General features: G+C 37.4%; 3 protein-coding genes across 5 annotated transcripts; all 3 read left to right on the top strand.

Moving 5' to 3' along the window:
- Positions 1-252: 252 nt before the first annotated feature.
- Positions 253-8,659, top strand: LOC133517570 (transcription initiation factor IIB). Of its 2 annotated transcripts, none has more exons than XM_061850886.1 (5): positions 253-314; positions 523-633; positions 936-1,236; positions 1,944-2,300; positions 3,568-8,659. In XM_061850886.1, the coding sequence occupies exons 1-5, from the start codon at positions 298-300 to the stop codon at positions 3,727-3,729; spliced, it is 948 nt and encodes a 315-aa protein (XP_061706870.1). In that variant the 5' UTR covers positions 253-297; the 3' UTR covers positions 3,730-8,659. The 2 variants fall into 2 exon arrangements, with proteins under 2 accessions (XP_061706870.1, XP_061706871.1); XM_061850887.1 differs by having other exon boundaries at positions 299-415.
- A 1,029-nt stretch (positions 8,660-9,688) lies between these two features.
- LOC133517568 (transcription initiation factor IIB-like) lies at positions 9,689-13,235 on the top strand. Its single transcript, XM_061850882.1, has 3 exons — positions 9,689-10,682; positions 11,340-11,699; positions 12,156-13,235. Exons 1-3 carry the CDS (start codon positions 10,590-10,592, stop codon positions 12,315-12,317), a joined length of 615 nt encoding a protein of 204 aa, XP_061706866.1. The 5' UTR covers positions 9,689-10,589; the 3' UTR covers positions 12,318-13,235.
- On the top strand, positions 13,093-15,896 carry LOC133517569 (transcription initiation factor IIB-like). Of its 2 annotated transcripts, none has more exons than XM_061850885.1 (3): positions 13,093-13,232; positions 14,592-14,948; positions 15,659-15,896. In XM_061850885.1, exons 1-3 carry the CDS (start codon positions 13,170-13,172, stop codon positions 15,818-15,820), a joined length of 582 nt encoding a protein of 193 aa, XP_061706869.1. In that variant the 5' UTR covers positions 13,093-13,169; the 3' UTR covers positions 15,821-15,896. The 2 variants fall into 2 exon arrangements, with proteins under 2 accessions (XP_061706869.1, XP_061706867.1); XM_061850883.1 differs by having other exon boundaries at positions 13,100-13,232; positions 14,585-14,948.
- Positions 15,897-18,408: the final 2,512 nt, after the last annotated feature.

The raw sequence follows: 18,408 nt of genomic DNA, 5'->3' as shown, positions 1-18,408 counted from the left end.
AGTAGGAGTAGCAAAGAAAGCGCTATTGTCCTTATCAGTCTCATTTTTGATTATTTCCCCACCGAAAATTTTAGTATGGTTTATGCTGGGCAAATGCTGAGCAACAAATAAAATAATCCGACCAAATTAGGTACGTGGTGTTTTTAATTTTGTCACATTGCGTATGTTCTGTCCCTCACGGGCGCATGCGTGTAGCGCATCTATAGGAACCCACCATCTATTGAAATTCCGATCTCTATGGGCGCACAGAACATTTTAAAAAATACACACATTGTCTATAGACAACACTTGACAATCATGGCGAGCACGTCAAGGTCTGTTTTCTCATTTATTTTTATTCCTGTTTCCGTCGTACTGAAGTAATTTGTTTATATATTGTATAACTGAATTTTAATAATGTTGGTTAAGATTCTACGTAAGTTATTTGTGGTAATGGTAGCCTCTTACACTATGTCACGGTAAAGTTTACCTGATGGTACGTTTTGTAATTTACTGATGATGAACTTTCCTTTGTGGTTTTAGAATTGAGGCAAATAAGGTGGTCTGCTATGCTCACCCCGACGCGCCGCTTATTGAGGATTACCGGGCAGGTGACATGATCTGCTCGGAATGTGGCCTCGTCGTCGGAGACAGGTAACGTTATTCTGGATATTTGGCAATGTTACGAAATTCACTTAGCTTTCCAAAGCTAAGTTTCTAAAGTTTCGAAATCCCTCAAATCAATTTTTACAAATGTATTCAGAAGCTAATTTTACGGCGAATGGGACTATAATATGTGCAAATTTTATGTACGTTCCAGTGATGCTTATAACATTTGTTTACAAAGTAGCTATGTAGATTTCTTTATTGGCAGTCCACAACTTTTAATTTTCGTAGCCAAAAGCTTCTATACTTAGAACACACCTATTTGTTGACAAAGAATCATTTATTCACAGAGTAATTGATGTGGGTTCAGAATGGCGTACATTCAGCAACGAGAAGTCGGGAGTAGACCCCTCTCGTGTTGGTGGTCCCGAGAACCCTCTCCTCTCGGGCGGAGACCTTTCCACAATCATCGGTCCTGGCCGTGGCGATGCTTCATTTGACAGTTTTGGTGTATCAAAGTATCAGAACAGACGCAGCATTAGCAGTACAGACAGAGCTCTGATTAATGCATTCAGAGAGATCAACACAATGGCTGACCGCATTAATCTTCCCAAAACTATTGTGGACAGGGCTAACAATTTGTTTAAACAGGTATGTATATATAATATTCACAGAATCATGTATTTTTAAATAAGGTTAAATGTTTAAACCTCATAATCCAATTGGAATAAGAAATAATGAGTTAAGCACTTGCATAGTCATATAAACGATGGCTAGATGATATTACAGAAACTGCAGGGAAAGACTGGCTAATCAAAGTGGAAGACAGGCAAAAATGGAGAGAGTTGGAGGAGGCCTACACTCGAAGAGGGGTCCAAATTAAATAAATAAATAGTAGTAAAACTTCCCCAGGCCCAGATACCGCTGGAGCGACATTGTACAGGCGGATCTGTGCCAACTCAAAGCCGACAACTGGCAGGAAGTGGCACAGGATCGGGACAGGTGGCATTCTCTCGTTTTGGAGGCCAAGACCCTCTTTGGGTCACTGCGCCACGATAGTTAGTTAGTTAGTTAGTAGTAAAACTTCAAATGTAAAATGGGAAATTTGGAAATTAAGGCTTTTTTATTTAATCGTTATTTAAAGCAGCAGAAAGTTGCTAGGAGGTGTACATGCTAAGTTATGAAATAATTGGATTGGGGTTAATAGAATACAACTAAGCAGCAAAAATAAGGACTCTTTCATGAAATCTTTGAGAAAAACTTGTTACCTATTCTGTTTCTATTATGATACAAAACATCATAATTGGATGTTTTATGTTTATTCAAAAGTTCGATCAAATTTCATTGTGTATTTCCAGGTACATGATGGCAAAAACTTAAAAGGCCGAGCAAATGACGCCATTGCGTCAGCATGCCTATACATTGCCTGCCGCCAGGAGGGCGTGCCTCGTACATTCAAAGAGATCTGTGCTGTCAGCAAAATCAGCAAGAAAGAGATTGGCCGGTGTTTCAAACTCATTCTCAAAGCTCTGGAGACCTCGGTGGACCTCATCACCACAGCGGACTTCATGTCCCGATTCTGCTCAAACTTGGGGCTTCCGAACTCTGTCCAAAGGGCAGCCACACATATTGCAAGGAAGGCGGGAGAGCTGGATATCGTGTCTGGACGAAGTCCTATTTCAGTTGCCGCCGCTGCTATTTATATGGCTTCTCAGGTAAGTGCTTGCTAACAATAAATTTCAAGTGTATGATAAGAAAGTAATATATTGAGAACATTGATATACTTGATGGGCTACCTATATGTGTTGTTTTAACCTCATAAGCCCGAAAGTACATTACAATGTATGCTCTGTTTCAATCATATTTGAACCTTTCATAAACCAAATAAAGTAGCATTTCTCTTGTTTAATTGCTTTCTCAAACAAGCGAAATTCATCTCAATTTATTATGGTGGATTATATTATATGGTGGACCTTACGAGGTTGAAGCAAAGGATATTTTCAGCAATAATACCTATCATTAATATAAAGATGTATGTATGTTACATGGAAAATTCCTTATCAACAACCAAGGCGGATACCTTATATTTGGTATTCGGGTAAATGATAGTTTTACTTTTAACTTGTCACATTTGGTCTTTGTTAACAAAAGGGTGTTGAACTCATTAAGGTAGCAATTAAGGAAAAATGCAAATTCGTTTTAGGTTAATACCTTTTTATCTATTAGCATTTTTAGTTGAACTAGTTACTTAGTAGTGCTATATGAGTAAACTATTGAATTGGAAATTATTTTTACATTACAATAAATTGTAACATAGTGCTTTAGACATAGTAATGTAATAATTGCACATGCCGTTCTACAAATCCTTTGATATGAAACTTGACAATGAACAATGTTTATTTCTTATTTAGGTTCTGGTTAACACCAACATTTTCAGACCATAACTTGGGACTGCATAAAATTGAAAGTTTTTGTGTCACACTATGGAGAGCATGCATAAACTGTGGGGACACTGGAGACGTCAGGTTTTTGGCGCAAGGTGTAAATGTGAAGTTTATGCTTCCAATGTAGTCCACAAGATGGCATGGCTATGCTCAAGAAAACATACGAGAACGGTAGATGGCAGCATTTGCTTTGGCGTGAAGTGTCAATGTACATGTTTGTTTCCCATTCAGGCCACAAGATGGCAGACCCTCCAACACACGGTCCCTGTAAATAATAATTATGGTACAGTTTTACACAAATCAAAATAATAAATAAGGTTTGTGTTGTGGGTACTAGGCGACGATATATATTAGATATTTTGTATATGGTAGATATGTACTTAAATACATAGAAAAAGTCCTTAACTGAGGCACAAATACTCGCGATGAACACACAAATAAATGCCCTAATCAGATTCGAACCTGGGACCTCCAGCATCGTAGGCAGGGTATGTTAAGTTTGTTTCACATTTCTCAAATATATTTGTGATTGTTACAGGCATCAGAAGACAAACGCAGCCAGAAAGAGATCGGCGACATCGCTGGCGTGGCCGACGTTACCATCCGGCAGTCCTACAAGCTCATGTATCCATTTGCAGCTAAACTCTTCCCCGATGACTTCAAATTCGCCACACCCATCGAGTTCCTCCCACAGATGTAGACTGTATGTGCAAACAGTAATATTGACAATATTTATCACTAACTGTGTTGACGTCAGTAATATTGACAATATTTATGACTGGCAGTCCTGCAAACTAATGTCGCAACCAAATTGTTCCCTGATGACTTCAAGTTAGCTACACCTATCGAATTCCTACTCCTGATGTAGATATGTGGAAACTTCAGTAATATTGACAATATTTATTACTGATAATCTGGCAGGTCTACAAGCTCATGTACACGTTTGCGGCCAAACTGTCCCCGGACAACTTAAATTCGCCACACCTATCGAGTTCTTGCCGCAAATGTAATATTTACAATATTTATCAGTATCAGCCTGACCATCTGGGAGTCCGACAACCTAAGAATCGTCAGTTGACGTCAGTAATATTGACAATACTTATCAAGATACCAGGCATGACAGAAAATTATTCCTGACAGTGTTTGAAGACCAGCATGACAATTATCTCAGGTTTCTAGTATCAATATACAGTGTTCGGTTCATTGTTTGTCAAATAAAAAAAGTCCACTTTTTTCCACCCCTACCCATGTTTTTCGTAAAACAACTTATCTGCCATTTTTAATTTAATGTACCAAACACAAATAACTATCCATTTATGCATCGGCCGGTGAACTCTGTGAATTGCCCCACTGAGGATATCGCCCGCTGTTAGTCGCATCTTTACACAAAAACAAACAACTTCGTAAATTCTGTCGACGAGATTCCTTACAATACATTCACATATTATTTATAAGTGTTGATTGCTATTAATGAGGCTAGACTTATTTTAGTGTATAATCGCAGCGTGCGACATGCAGTGAATTGCCCCACTGGAATCGCCCGCTGTTGCTTATCCATTCTGTTTGCCTGTACCATCACATAATCTGTTAACTGATGATGCGTAAACCTTATTGTAAAGAGATAAGAACTATCAAACGTCAGTACCATATTGTCATCGTTACTAATATAAACTAAGCCTTATAGTGATAAATAATGTCATTATTACTTTCAAATATCAAAGATTTCCAATAATTTAACAGAACACGAGTTGCATAAAGGTTCCATTTCAAATTCGACTGCGGACTTCAACTATATGGCTGTATTTGCATTCCGCGTTAAGTCGAATTTGGAATGGTACCTTAAGGGGAATATGACTGCATCCCAACAGACTGCGCCAGTAACATTCAGTTCCCTGGACTGCCTTGTTTAAAAAAAACTTGTCCAAGTGCGAACTGAAACTAAATTTTAAGAGGATATGGGAGCTGAGATTTAAATATTTTAGATAAATATATCCGTCTCGCTAACGGAAGCAGCTCCTAAAACTAGTGTGATAAGGACAACGCCAGGTTAGGCGAAAAATCCTGCGTAAAAATCTTAAAAAAACGATGTTTTGTACTCGACCGTTTCCTCCTCCAAAACTTAACCAAATGTAACGAAATTTTGTAATCTAAATGGCAATGAAATATCTGTGTCGGATTGTTTTGCTTTTTAGCCTAATTGATTTCATTTTTGAATACCATGCTTCTCTTTGCGGCCTAGTAAATTACCCGTTTTTGCGAATATTTGCAGTGCACTAGCGCCTTAGGAAACAGAAATACCAAAAAAAGCAAAACAGTCCGACACAGATATTGATAATAATAATCTGTGTTGAAAACATCATTGCTCTAGCTTCAAAAACCACGGAGGAAACAGTCAAGTACGTTTGTATGGAGAAATGACCACTCCTGTTACCCCTTAACGTATCATTTTATAATTTTGCATAATATTAGCAAAATGAATGCTGAGCAAAGGTTACTATAGTCGTTGTAAGTTAAGAAGTAAATTTTGTCAGTTATGAATTGACCCTTATATTTACGAGACTAAGACCTACTGTTTAACTAATAGCCTTAGTGTCATATATATAAGGTTCAATTCATAACTCAAAATTGACTGCTTAGCTGCGTTAGACTATATGTTATGATATGTCGTGTCATCCACGGTGACGCGCAGGTTTGTGAAATCTAACCTTTAATAATATGACAGTCGACGCACCTGTCGTCATGAATGACGTGATATATAATTAACTTAATGTTAAGAACTCTGACGCCAATTTGTTTACATATTATTAGCATTTACGATACAAAAAGTTGCCTGACTGATTACATTTTGCCTATCCACCCTTTGCCATTCAACTTTAAACAGCAGCGACATAGATCATGACTCGTACCTATTGTCATGTTAATAAAGGTGAGATTTGACAAATCTGCGCGTCATCTTGGATGACACGATCTATAGCTAAGTAAAAACTTTCATCATAAATGATTTCTTATTTTTTGAGACTAATTAATTCGCGAGGAATCACCGATTGTGCGTTTTCATTCATGCGTTTATTTCGCAACTTGCGTGTGTGTAAGACGGAATAACTGACTTTTTTGTATATGTTGTATCTACCTACTTATTATCGCATTGATTACTAAACTGCTACATAAAGCGATGTATATATTGCAGAGTATCGTGAAAATGAATTATTACCAGTTAATCCAGTCGGCAATAATCTTGCTTAAAAATGCCATAGAGTATAACAATGGGTATGTGAAAACTGGGAAAACGAAAACAGGACTGCGTACGCCTTGACATCATTGTGAACCTTCGTGGACCGGAAGTTGACATATATCAGCTGTCGAATAACTAATGGGGCCTATAGCAACCAGACGGCGCCACAGGCGCACACATAGCCAATATGGCGACTTTAACACTGGGAATAATTCGTAAAAAAATGTAGCTGCGTGACTTCGGGACCTATTTATCTATAAATAAGCCTTAGGACTGGTGTAGAATTATTATAAGCATCTTCCACATTTTCGCTGAACATTGTACCAGATAAGTAAAAAAGTTAAAAAAAGAGAGAGACTGTTACCTTTATAAAAATGCTCCTCAAACAAAAGATCAATTTAGTGAGTTACAGGCGTATTCTGATTTTGGTAACAGGCCAAGAATTAAATCTGGATTAGTTGATTCTAATTTGTCAGTGTCAAAAGTGATGTTTTTGGTTGAAGAAATAGTTAATTAAGATATAATCCTTAACCTGTTATGGCTGTTATTGTTAGTGTTATTTTAATCAGAAGACGCCTGTTAGTTTAAGCTAGATTTAGAGATGCCATCTCGAAAAAAAGAATGCAGGAGAGAAACTCTACAGTGAACGTTTAGCAGTCATTATTATGTCACAGCTTTTATGTACTATCAGCCAAGATATAAGCTTGGCAATGCTGCATACACGCATGCAGGGGTGCTTGGCTAATAGTTTTGCTGATTGTACCATTGAAGTCTTTTGGGTTAATGTGGATGGATCTATTCGTTTTTATATTAACTTAGGTTTAAGTATTATTTTTGGACTTACCAGCCAACGCCGCGTTGGATTTTGTGATTTATTTTGTACGAGAGAAGCCGTTTGCTGTACAGTTTTAGTTGAGATTATCCGCTAGTATGGTAGATATCCTATTAAAGCGTTTTTTTTAGTTACCGCCTTTTTTTGCAGATTTGAATATACATTTGATGGGTATAAGAAAAGACTCACCGTTTTCTTTGCTGTTTAGATACCATTAAAATATCTTATTAAAATATCCATTGGTGTAAGGCCTGAGTGGACGCTCGAAGCGAAGCGTTCGGCGGGGCGTGCAGCGTGGCGTCGGGCTCATAAGTGATTTGAGCAGCGTGCACTAAGACCGCTCCTATATGTTTGCATTTGTGTAACATGCACGCCGCACGCCCCGCTCCGCTGCACGCCCAACTCGAGTGCACACAGTAACGATTAAGAAATTGTACAAACATCTTGCGAAATAGTGTTTTATTTGGGACTTATCTGCCCATCAAATTTACGATTCAAAAACGTCGATAAAAAAATGAAGATCGGCTTTATTTTTCTTCATTATTATAACGCAGTGTTTTATGTTATTGACATTTACCTTTGAAGAACATTTTTTATACCCTTGATTACAAGCGATATACATAACTGAGTCTGTAAGTCTTTTGTTGGATGACTTTTGAAGGATTTTTTGAGTTAAAACTTCTTTGCTTGTTGGTTTATTATGATATTTTGGAAATTTAAATTTCACATACCTTGCATTTTGATTCTTATTTACTTGATGCGTAAAGATTGTTTTTCATTAACAAAAATCCTTCTTTTCATACTGATTATTATGAGAATGACGAATTTAGTAGTGAAAGAAATTCTTGACTTCCATACTTATATATATATCTAAAGATAAATCAAAAAGACAAGTGCCAACCAACAACCAACCTATTCGAGAAAGCTGCTTTAAACAAACTTTGTATTATGTGACATATTAACATGTAAAAATAGCAATACGAATGTTGTAAAACATCTACCAAACTGTCTCTATTAGACTAGTTCGATTTGCTAAAAATGTACAATATCATGAAAAATTCACAAGTGTAAACTGGCAACATTGCTGCGATTAGGCGGGTCCACACAGAGCGAACATCCGCGCGAGGCAATTTCCTCGCGCACAAAACGGCCAGTTTAGACGTGCCTCGGCTGAGGCGGGCATGCTCAGGCGAGGAATACGCGCGCGCCGCCTCGGGTGAGGCATGTCTACACAGGCCGTTTTGTGTGCGAGGAAATTGCCTCGTGCGTATGTTCGCTCTGTGTGGACCCGCCTATTGACGCACGCTTGACCAATGACGAGAGGCCTTTTATCAGTGTTGCTATTTTACTCTTTTGAAATCGTCATAAAATAGCAATAGCCCTGTAATTTAAAGCAATGCCTTAAAACTGTTCTAAAATTAAAATAGAAACCAAACTGATAAAGTTACTCCAAAACAGACTAGAACTACAAACTGTATTATAGTGTATTATCGCCTTGGTCGTGTGTTTAAGGTTTAGTTTATAATTATTATAAGTAACGCCACAAATAAATGTATTTTTAAGTTACAGACTGCTTTTATTATGTATCTTAAGTCCCGCGGACGCACGATATCGCGCTTGAAATGACAATCAAAATTCAATTACAATTAAAAAATCTGCATGCCCTTTTGGCTGACAAATTTAGGCCTCTGGGACTCCAAAGCTTACAGTGAATAACCCTTTGAACGCCACGCCTATTATAAATTATACGCTCATCGTTAACGGTGTGCGTCTGTGAAGATCTTTGACGGTCAAAGCGTTAACAGATGTAATCCGTAATCGGCACATCTTCGCGTTTTTGTGAAGTAGATAATTCCCGCCATCATAGTATGCCCGTTGTTTGATATGATTTATGTAATATTCTAATTAGGGCTTCCAAATACCGGGCCTCTCTGAATACCGGTATTAATACCGAAATTCTACCAAATGCCAATCCCGGGATCCCAGTATTGAACTTGAACTATATAAAAAAAATTGGGATTTAAATATTAGACCACATAAATCATTATAGCTTTAAAAGATAATGGACAATCCAATAATGTCTCTATTTACTGTCAACAGTCACTTAAGTATTATGTACCTGCTACGGATTTTCAGTTCAACGTAATAACTTATTAATGTAATGACACTTTACATTATTTATATATTTCATTTATTTTTTAGTCGGTAGAGAGCATAGCAAAGAAATATACAGTTTAATAAAATCCCATTCTTGTGTTTATAAAACACATGTGGTGCACTTAGCGGCCATTCAAGATGTATAATGGAAAATATATTATGTCTCTTATCTTATCTTTCACTTAAAATGTTACAAAGCTTGAAATGTTACATAGCTCCAATTTTAGCAAGAATGATAAATTGATAATAATACTTACCTAGTCAGATTTTACACAAAAAGAAATTGCTTAGTTTTTACCTACTTTGTTCATGATAGGTACTACCATGACTACCAGAAATATTTATCCCACGCCGATCAACACTTACTCAGATATGCATTTCAATAATGATTAAATAAGATTATCATCTCACATGCTAGTTTGATATGACTGACGTGTATTGGGCTTCTTGTTGCAGCCGAATTTGACTCGTTTAATGGACAAAGAGGGCCTATACTGCATATTTCGTATGTTTTTAAAAATACCGGGATCCTGGTATTGAAAAATACCCTAAAAAGGGCACGATTCCGGTATTGAAAGCCCTAATCCTGATATAATCGGATACCTATACTGAAATTGCACCCGGACCCGGGTATGTCCTAAAACTGCGTCCAACGTCACCGTATGATTGTCAGAGACATTCCATACGGTGGGGTATAGTCAGCTTCAAAAAGATCTAGGTATTGTAAGCTGCGAACGAACTTAGAATTATTTTGTTATGGGCCCTGAATCGGTGTCCAAATATTTTAAGTGCGTTTTTGCAACTGACCAAGAGTTATAGAGCTATCTCCAGTTATAAATGTATCTCTATCTGAGTAGTTGGAGCTAGCTCTTATTGGTTATAAGTTTGGTAAACTGACTAAGGTTTGGAATAATCGTAAGTATTGGAAAATCCTAGATTGTTGAACGAAGGAGATTAAGTATCTAGTTTTTAAAATTGGTAATACTTTGCTCAATCATTCTAAGTCTTGTAGTTTTCTAATGGTGAGTATTTATATTTAGGCTAAACCTACCTTTAGGTCAAAGGTAAGTGGAATTGTCGGAAACGCTATTTTGATCAGTCCGAACTTGAACGTCTTTAAGAAAGAAAACATGACTTCAAGATTTGACTGACACTAGTCATTTATTTAATAAAGCACGTCTTTAGATAAATTTCCTAAAAATAATTTGAATTTTTCAACTATTCACCAGGTGAACAACGTCAACAACTTGCTGTATCTTCTGGCCCCAACCCCGAAAAAGCTTCGCCGAATGGTTCTGTTGTGACCCAGAATAATCAATCCATTTGCACTGATATAATCATGCTACGTGGATTCATTGAGATTGACAGGATTGCTGCTTGCGTCAATCTTTCTAAGAATATTGTGAATATAAGCAGGGATTTGTATAAAAAGGTGACGTAAGCAAGATAACGATCACGAGGTTTTGGGTCTTGCCACTCTGATTCCTTTTTAGTGCGAGTCAGGATGGCGGGTGTTAGTTACCATACTTTTGTACCTTATTTGTTCTATTTAGTACTTCCCGGTACTTGAAGTTATTACAGAATTCCGCCATTCTGACAGAATAGTAGTAATATAGTAAATAGTACAAAATATAGTATATTTTTTGTTTATTTTTATTAAGGTACACCCGCCATCCTGACTCACCCTTTTTATGCGTTGCTATAGGTATATACACCCCAGGCCAAAGGGGAAACAACGTTGTTTTATATTATTATTATATAATGTTAGCCAAAAAATTACATTATAGGTACCTTCGAAAGATTTCTGATAGCCCAAATTGTTGAACTGGTAACTATCGTAAATCGTAACCCGAATTTTGGTTAAGTCTGTGTGGAAAGAGACGAGTGATAGAAAGTATGGGACGCCTTACATTTCTATGTATGTGTTGCATTCGATTTAAAAAAAGTTCAGTTTTAAAATTATCATTGCGTAATATAAAATCCATCGAAGCTTGTTTCCATACTTTTGGCCGGGTGTATCTACATACTGAAGGGTGGGGGCCTGGCTTACTCAATTCCATCAGATGATATTGACTTATCACGTTTTCAGGCACTCGAGAGCAAACAATTAGAAGCCAACACAAATGAGGCCGTCGCATCGGCGTGCTTATACATAGCCGCGCGCCAAGAAAAATCTGCGCTTTCATTCAAAAACGTCGTACACGCCAGCAAATGCGGCAAGAGAGCATTACGCAAATGTTTCGTACGCATCGTGAAAATTTTCAATATTCACCTGGAACCTGATATATATACGGACCCGTTTGTGAATAGTCTGTGCAATGATTTGGATTTGCCATATTACGTTCTGCGGATGACGCATCACATCGTCCAGGAAGCTCAGGAGAAGAAAATTGTGTCTCAATGCGATCGTCAGGCAGTTATTGCTGCGGCCATTTTTATGGCTTCTCAGGCAAGTATTAAAAAAAAGACATTAAAAAATATACTGTAGTGAACAAAAATTTCGTTCACGTAGTACCGTAATTGTTTGCATAGTATATTACGGAAACTTGAAGTTTTTTCTCATAAAATTAATATTTGACTCGAGCTTTAATCGCTTTGCTGAATTCTGGCAAACCTAAACACAATTAAGAATTGTTTTATCACAGAGATCCTATGGCCACCTCATGTGTCCATCATCAGGTCAGCTTGATGGTAACATAATATGTTGTGACCCAACATACATATGTATGTGAAGTTTCAAGTTTTCAACTCAATCGAACTATGGGGAGTGGAGATACATACATATAATAATTACGAGTTAAATAAAAACTTGTAAAATGGGTTAAACGTTTGAAACTAGATCGGAAAGGAAAATATTTCCACGATTCCTTAAAATTTTAAAATACTTTTTTGTTATTTTAATCAGGTGTCATACGATAAGCGATCCCAGAAAGACGTCGAGAACATCTCTGGCTTGGCGAGCGAGGCCATCTGGGAAGCATATAGGCTCATGCATCCTCATGCATCTGACCTTATCCCCATTAACTTTGAGCTGTCAGCGCCCATTCAGTCTCTGCCTAAAATTTAGATGGTACCTACACCACAGGTTAACATTACAGTATAAGAGTTTATTCTTTTGTTTGAAGGAACATTTAATTTGTAACCATGTGAGATAGGTAAATAAGGATAGAATAATAAAATGTACGTATTTATAAGTATCTGTTATTGCCACATGTGATGTATTGAGACAATTGTTACTGGATGACCTAACTGTATACATGTGTAAGAAAATTAAATTAAGTTAAATAAATAGTTTGCTCTATAATTCTAAGTCTTGTGGTTTTCCATGGTGAGTATTAGTTTGCCAAAAGTTTTCTTTAGGACAACTTTGAGTCTCAGAGGGTAGGTAAGTAGAACTGTCGAAAGAAATACACTACTTATAGATCGTGCCATTCACGACGACGCGTGCCTTGACTAGTATTTTCATGTTATTAAAGGTTAGATTTGATTAATCTGCGCGTCATCGTGATGACACGAACTATACTTATTTGATTTGACAGTCAGATCATGAACAACTTTAAGAAAGACAAAATGGACTTCAAGGTTTGACTCACAAGTTGTTTATTGATTTACCCTCTGGCCGTCTTTGGCGCTTGGCTTTTGGCTACAGCCTAATTATCAACCTTCGTGCATTCTGATAAGGTCCACGAAGACGTGCGAAACGATAGGCCTGTCGTTCAAAGGGTAAAAAAAACACACCTTTACATGAATTTTCCTAAAATATTTTAATTTTTTTTACTATCCACCAGGTGAACAACTTACTATAGCTCCTGGCTGCAACCTAGAAAATGCTACGCAGAATGCTCCTGCTGTTACCCAGGAGAAAGAATCCATTAGCACCGACATAGACATGATACATGGATTTATTTAGATTGAAAGGATGGCTGAATGCGTCAAACTTCCCAAGAGCATTGTGGATAAGTCCTGGGACTTGTATAAACAGGTAGGTAACGTAACTAGCGTTAGCCCCGTTATTGGTAAAATTGGCACTTAAGGGGCTCCCTGGCGCCAATGACCTTCGATCTGAATACCTTAGTTTTCTAATGGTTTGTAGCTTATCATATATTAACAGCAACGGCTTTAAACAATATAGTATCCCATAGTCACTTCGAAGTTCATTGTCTTCGAGATATTTGGCATCAAAGTTGAACAATTTTAGGCAAAAAAACTGTTTTCTGGTTTTGGTTTAACTTTTGTGTTAAAATTAAAATTTCACCAGTTTTAAGAGACATCAAAGAGTAACCCAAATATATAGATCTCGTATACGTGAGATTGGTCACAGCAATCAAGTTATAAAAAAAGTGATTTTTAAGTTATGTTTAAAAAAAAAACATTAAAAAAAGTATTGATTTCTTTCAAAATTCGGCACACAAGGATGAATATAAAAGATGGAAGAACCGACAGCCGTTTGTCTTATAATTTTATGTGTAGTGCAAATGCGGGGAGCCCCTTACAATGAATTTAACGTTTTTTTTAGTAAAACATAGTTTTTGCAAAGTATGACAGGTAGAGGCAAGGAATAGAATCTCCATACGGAGAACTGTTGCAAAAGTGTCCAGCCGTCAGCTATAAATAATAGTTCCAAATCTCTCCAGAGTAGCGCTAGAGTAGCTAAGAACCTAGGCGTTATTGACGGAGAAAAGTGCGTTTTCTCAAGTATTCTAGGTTTTGTAGCGCCACCTATTTATGGTTTTTTGTCAGACACTTTTTGGTATATCGAGATTCTATTCCTTAACTCTACCTTCCATATTGCAAAGTGTCACTTTTTGACATCTATCAATAAGGTTATCTGTGCCCCATAATGGCATCAAAAAGGCGTTTTGAACTAAGTAACAATACGAAGATGTTTTTTTTATTTGGTATGAACTCCTAAAGTAGGCGAATTCCAGAAAAAAATATATGACATTTTAGTCTTTAATTGTGATCAGGAGTACACTTTAAAATCTTTCGGGTTCCTCGTGTTACACCGTGCATATACATTGCAGGCCAAAAGCATAAAAAAAAGGTTCTTTGTTTAATATCTCATGTTTCTATTATATTATTATTGTATACCGATAAACAAAAATTTACATTAGCCAAGCCCAAAAGATTTTTAATTGCCTTACAAGATGTTGAACTGGCAATTATCGTAACCCGAATTTTAGTTATGCACTTTTATTCTCATTATAAGCTTGTTTTCATACTTTTCATACTTTTGGCCGGGTGTATTTACAGTCAGTGTTGGGGGTCTGGCGTGGCTTCAACAACGAATGATTAAATGTTGCTAATTTCACCAGATGATATTGACTCATAAAGTTTTCAGGTACAAAAAAGCATACAATTAAAAACGTTTACAAACGATGCCATCGCGACGGCGTGTGTATACATAGCCGCTCGCCAAGAAAAATACGTGCTATCATTCAAAAATATCCGTCACGCCAGCAAATGCAGCAAGAAAGCGATAGGCAAATGTTTCGTAAGCATCCTAAACCTTCTAAATATCAAACTGGAACCTGTGTATACGGACCCGTTCGTGAATAGTCTCTGCAACGATTTGGATTTGCCTCCACATGTTAAGCGTATATCGCACCACATCGTCCTGGCAGCTGAGACGATGAAAATCGTGCCTCAGTGCGATCGTCAGGCAATTATTGCGGCGGCCATTTTTATGGCTTCTCAGGCAAGTATTAGTAAATGATATTAAAAAATATACTTTAGTGAACAAACATTTAGGTTACATAGTATCTCTTAAGGAAACTTGAAGTTTTTTTCATAAGTTTAATTTTTGATACAAGCTTTTATACTGTATTTTGCTTTCAACGGGCGACTAATTTTCATCAAGGCAATTGTAGCAAACCCAAACACAATTAGTGTGTGTTATTTTATTACAGAGTTCCTATGGCCACCTCCTGTGTCCATCATCAGATCAGCTTGATGGTACCATAATATTGTGTTGTGACCCAACTTACATATCTTTCTGAAATTTCATCTCAATCGAACCAGGTGGGAGTGGGTCTAATTTAGATACATACATACAAACATTGCCAGTTAAATAAATGCTTGTAAAATGAGTAAAACGTTAGAAACTATCCCGAAAAGGAAAATATTTCCTCGTTTCCGACGACCATCAATTTTAAAAAACTTTTACAGTACATATGGGGCTACTTTATAGCACTAGTGCGAGAAGTAGCATATTACGTTACTGTGTCGAACATTTAAAGGGCCATATGTACTGTAAAACGTTGTACGATACATGTGCGAATAGGTAATTCGCAACTCGTGTCGATTTAAAACATTCCCTTCGGTCGTGTTTTAATTTATCGCCACTCGTTTCGAATTTCCTATTTTTCGCACTTGTATCGTAATGTACTATTTTGTTATTTATATCAGGTGTCCCGCGATAAGCGAACCCAGAAAGACGTCGAGAACATCTCTGGCGTGGCGGGCGAAGCCATCTGGGAAGCATACAGGTGCATGTATCCACATGCATCCGACCTTATCCCCATTAACTTGGAGCTGATAGCGCACATTCAGGCTCTGCCTAGAATTTAGATGGTACCTACACCACAGGTTAACATTACAGTGGAAGAGTTTATTCTTTTGTTTGCATCTACCTATTAGATATATAAATAGGATGAGGATAAAATGTACGTATTTATTAACATGATTGATTATTAAATGATTAACGGTTTAAATGTTTTTTACTTATTATTCCAAAATCTTCCCTAGATACACCTAGCTGCAAAGCCATAAATGAATTCCATTCCATGCAATTTGGCAGCTTCTGTACCTAGACCCTGATCAAGTTGTCTAGTTACGTACGATTCCTTGGCAAAAAGCCAAGAATAGGCTTGGCGTTCAGGTTAAATTAAATTAAATTATCATTTATTTCGACCAACCAGGATCATACTACAAACAATAAAATAATACATTACAACCTAATTGAAATAAATTAAATTAGGTAATTAATAATCAATTAATTAGCATTATAATAAATAAATGTAGATTAAATTAAAATTAGATACAACGAATTACCAAAACCACATCAAAAAGTACATATCTAGATAGTGCCATTCACGAAGACGCGTGCCTTGACTCGTAAAGTCATGTTATGTCAAGTCATGTATATTATATGTTATGGTTAGATTTGAGGAATCTGCACGTCAGGAGTCTGCAGGGTCGGTAACGCGCATGTAACTGCAGGTGTACATAGGCTACGGAGACTGCTTACCATTAGGCGAGCCGTATGCTTGTTTGCCACCGACGTAGCATAAATAAAACTACATATTGTCCAATACATCAAAGGATTAATAAGGGCATCGAACTGTCAACAACCTTTTATACCCTCATCGTATTTATTCTTTTATACTCATCCCAATTCCCATCATGTCCCATCGAATTTATTGTTTTTTACCAAAATGCCGGCGGCTCAGGTATTTTGTTAAAAAGAGATTAATACGTCATTGACGCCTCTATGCAGTTACGCTCTTCTGAAATAGGCAACATAGGAAAGAGCGCATGACGTGAGTAGAGTAGCGAGTGAGCCCTTTATGTCTATTTAGCCAAAGATAAGTAAATAATGAGGATTGTCAATACGATGATGTCGGAAAGATTACAATATAGCGAAATTTTCACTCGAAAAAAAAAAGTATTTTGTGCAACAAGAGAGAAAAGTTGGTTTTTCTTGCGAGTGTTGATTTTGAGTCCTGAGTAAGTGAACGATTCTAAGTTAAAATCTTGAGCGTAGCGAGGGACTCCAAAATACGAGATGTAAAATAACTGCTCTCGTGTGCCACAACTTTTCACCTCGGTAGTCAGAACTTATTAAAGGTTAAAAAAAATCAGCATCAAATAAAGTTAACCACATTTATTTACATTCGTGAATGAAAGGCATCATCATTGTGTCACACTCCCTGGAGTGAGGATAGTCGCACTTTCGTCACTTTTAACCGGTTAACCCCGAGTTAGTGGCTAACCCTGGATGGCGCAAGTGGCCCTTATGGTTTAAGCAGAGTGTGCTGGGTGGCGACTGCAGGTGGTAGTGTTATGTATTTTTTCAGACGTTTGCCGAGTTTATCATTACACTACACAGTTTTCATACCACCAGTCACTACTACTAACACAGATTGCCGTTGCCTTGCGGGCTTCATTGTGTTAAGAAGTCTATGATTGACAGTTTTTATCAATTATTTGTCTCTACTTTAGGTAATGCCGGCCCTTTTGCCATACTAATGTGCGGGCGTGCCTTCGATCTGGATGATTGGTGCCTGCGGGTGTGGACACATTTCACGGCGTCGTCGATCGTTGATGTAATAATGTATGACATTATTTGGGTCGGTTAAGGCTACGTTTCCAAGATGTGCGAGGATGCGTAGATTGCTTCGAGCAACACCGGCTTCCGAAACGTCAGAAGGGAGGAGCCTAAGCGATATCTTACCGATCAAATCATTTTAACATTTTTTGCGGGGGGAAACGTGCACACAGTCGCACTTCTCACTTACAAAATCCAATCTGTAATGACGACACAAATACATAGAAAATGACACATGTCAAAGACAAATCTTGAACACCTCGATCTCTTTTTGTGTACGGACGAGTCAACATGCACCGCCATAGGCACAGTTGTGCCAGTATTTTGGCAGAGGGGAAATAGTATGAATGCCGTCTCCCTCCCCTGTGTTGCTCGAAGGTAGATTGCGTAGCGAGTCCACAGCAAGCTCGGCCGAATTTCACCTTCACATACAAACGGACTTCCGTTCTCATTTCAAAAATACGTGTTGGTTTGTAATGAAACTTTACACAAATAATAATATGAGGTATATCTTGTCCTGTACCCCTAGTTTTGATCGACATCATAACGTGACGAACGCGTTTGCATAAGTCTCATTTTGTATAGGATTTTGAGTTTCCAAAACGTCCCGCTTGGCGCGCTCTTTCTAAATCCAATACAAAATGAGACTAAACGCAAACGCGTTCGTCACGTTTCGAAATCGAATTTATTTACACTAGGGGTACTGTAATCAGTTTATAAAGCCACAGTTTATAAAACAAACGAAATAGAGCAGAAACAAGTTTTGTATGAAATACTTAAATTCCCTGTATTTTTTAAACTATGGTATCTGAAGCTCCATTAACTAATT

Source organism: Cydia pomonella, chromosome 5, assembly GCF_033807575.1.
Source record: "Cydia pomonella isolate Wapato2018A chromosome 5, ilCydPomo1, whole genome shotgun sequence".
Taxonomy (NCBI): Eukaryota; Metazoa; Arthropoda; class Insecta; order Lepidoptera; family Tortricidae; genus Cydia; species Cydia pomonella.
The sequence above is the reverse complement of the archived record's forward strand: the minus strand, read 5'-3'. Positions and strand labels throughout refer to the sequence as shown.